The sequence below is a fragment of the Penaeus chinensis genome, chromosome 5 (genome assembly GCF_019202785.1).
Source record: "Penaeus chinensis breed Huanghai No. 1 chromosome 5, ASM1920278v2, whole genome shotgun sequence".
Taxonomy (NCBI): Eukaryota; Metazoa; Arthropoda; class Malacostraca; order Decapoda; family Penaeidae; genus Penaeus; species Penaeus chinensis.
Genome location: NC_061823.1, coordinates 3,994,553 through 3,997,052, shown reverse-complemented (window position 1 = coordinate 3,997,052; position 2,500 = coordinate 3,994,553). Strand labels below are relative to the sequence as shown.

At 29.3% G+C, this 2,500-nt stretch overlaps 1 protein-coding gene across 1 annotated transcript in view; it reads right to left on the bottom strand.

The window, feature by feature from the left end:
• LOC125025899 (alpha-(1,3)-fucosyltransferase C-like) overlaps nucleotides 1–2,180 on the bottom strand; it is a 15,884-nt gene extending 13,704 nt beyond the window's left edge. The window contains exon 1 of the mRNA XM_047614223.1: nucleotides 1,875–2,180. Within this exon, the coding sequence (XP_047470179.1) occupies nucleotides 1,875–1,879 (5 nt within the window). The 5' untranslated portion in view covers nucleotides 1,880–2,180. The remainder of the gene's footprint in view (nucleotides 1–1,874) is intronic.
• Between the last annotated feature and the right edge of the window lie 320 nt (nucleotides 2,181–2,500).

Here is a 2,500-nt window from a genome sequence, read left to right as displayed (position 1 = left end):
TCAGCAATTGTATTATCCTTTCCAGTAGGATGTAAATTATCATTATTATCATTACAATTAATGCTGTAATCTCTATCACCGATATTCTTATTTTCATTTTGTAATTACAATACCACCACTGCTACTACTGCTATTATTATTATTATTATTATTATTATTATTATTATTATCATTATTATCATCATCATCATCATCATTATTATTACTATTCTTATCATTATTATAATTACTATCATTATTATATTATTATCATTATTGTTATTATTATTAGTAGTAGTACTATTATTATTACTACTATTATCTTTATTATTGTCATCATCATTGTTTTATTTTTCTATTGCTGTGATGATGATTATTAGTATGATTATTTTCATGATTCTCCTTCTTTTATTATTATTAGTATTATTATTATTATTATTATTATTATTATTATTAATATTATCATTATTATCATTATCATCATCATTATTGTTATTATTATTAATATTATTATTATCATTATTATCATTACTATTATTATTATCATTATTATTATTACTATCATCATTGTTATTATTATTATTATTTGTTTTTTATTATTATGATTATATCATTCCTATTATTATTGTTATTATTATTATTATTCTCATCGTCATCAACATCATCTCCATCTTCATAACAAAAACAAATAAGTATTAATGATAATAATCATGTATTATCTTTATCGCTATTGTTATCAATATCATGATGATAATCGTATAAGTAATCATGTTTCTTTATTATTAGCATTATTATTAGTGTCATTAATAATTTTGTATTATTATTATCATTATCATTATTATTACTATGATGATAATAATAATGATAATAATAATAATGATAATTATTATTAATATTATTATTATTATTATCGTTACTATTATTATTGTTACCATGATTATTATCATTAGTATCATCATCATTATTTGTAGTAGTAGTAGAGATATCATCATTATCATTATTATCATAATCTTTATTATAATACAGTGATGATGATAATAATGATTATTATTATTATCCTTATCGTTACTATTATCATCCTTTATTCATTAGCATTGTCCTTAGTGCTCTCAGCAGCAGCAACAGCAGTAGTAGCAGTATCAATATCATATGCATTGTAATATGATATAAGGATTGTTTTCATTACGGTTGTTATCATTGTTAGTGACAGTATTAATTGGGTTATTACCACTGGTAACATTCTAAATAAACATTGCTGTAATCATACTATTATTTCCTTAATATCATTATGATCACATCAATATTTTAACAATTTAGTATCATTGTTACCAACAATTTTATCATTATTACTGTTAGACAGAAAATATATAGGTATGTCACTATAGCGAGGCCAAACACTAATTTCGTACGCTCCATAAACCCGATTCATTTCCGAATTAATCAGACCAGATGAAAATGCGATTATTTATGATAGCAATAAAGGTGAAGTTATTAGAAGTTTTGATAAAATTACAGAGATGGAAGAGGAAAGAGGTCTTTACAACAAATACATATATATATATATATATTTCTTCTTTTATTTTCATTTATTTTTGAGGGGGATGTGTTCCACAAGGACTGCCGCAATGGGAGGAACATTGTTAATGGATTTCGTTTTCCTTGCAATCAGTTACAGGCTGGTTTCATTCACCTTCATCTGATCGACCACACGCATGTATCACAGCTTTACCATTGCTATGCCACACTCTGCAAGTCCAGATGGGACACACAAGAGAACCAAAACCTTTGTTGTGAAATCACCTGATGTGTCTGTCAAACTGTTCCCCATAATCTGTGTCGCTTTCCGAACACTGGCAGGTATCTGGATTTCAGAGGCTCAAGATTTGTAACCTTACCACATGGAGACAGGTAGCGGTAGTTAATCTGCACTCCAGATGCACCTCACACTTCATTAACATTCTGCTAATAGCAACTATTACTATAGTCACTAGCTTCAAAAGTGCACTTATTCATCCATGTTGGGTATTATGCACCAGAAGTAGAAACATCCTGCTGTCAGCTTCCTCACTTTGACAAGACTAATCTAGCCATTGTGTTTTCTTGGTGGCACGGAACACTCCCTCATTTGAGAATGCATCTTCCGATAAGCAACTAGACAACTCGCCCTTGCTTTCATTTCTGCGGACATCGGTCGACAATTTCTTGGAATTAGAGCGTCGGCTTCTTATCGGCCGTTTCCGCGCTCTGCTCTGGTAAAGTTCACGGCTTGGCTTCACGGAATCTAGATGGCACGGTCGTCTGCTAATATTGCTGGTAGTTGTTATATTATCATCATCACTGCTGTCATTATCATTATTACCATTGTCTTTATATTTATCAATAATGTAATTATTAGTATTAATGTTATTTTCTTGTTACTATTGTTATTTTCATTATTATCATCACTGCTACACACACACACCACGCGCGCGCGCGCGCACGCACAAGTACACACAATGCAAGTAGAACAACGAAGGGAAGT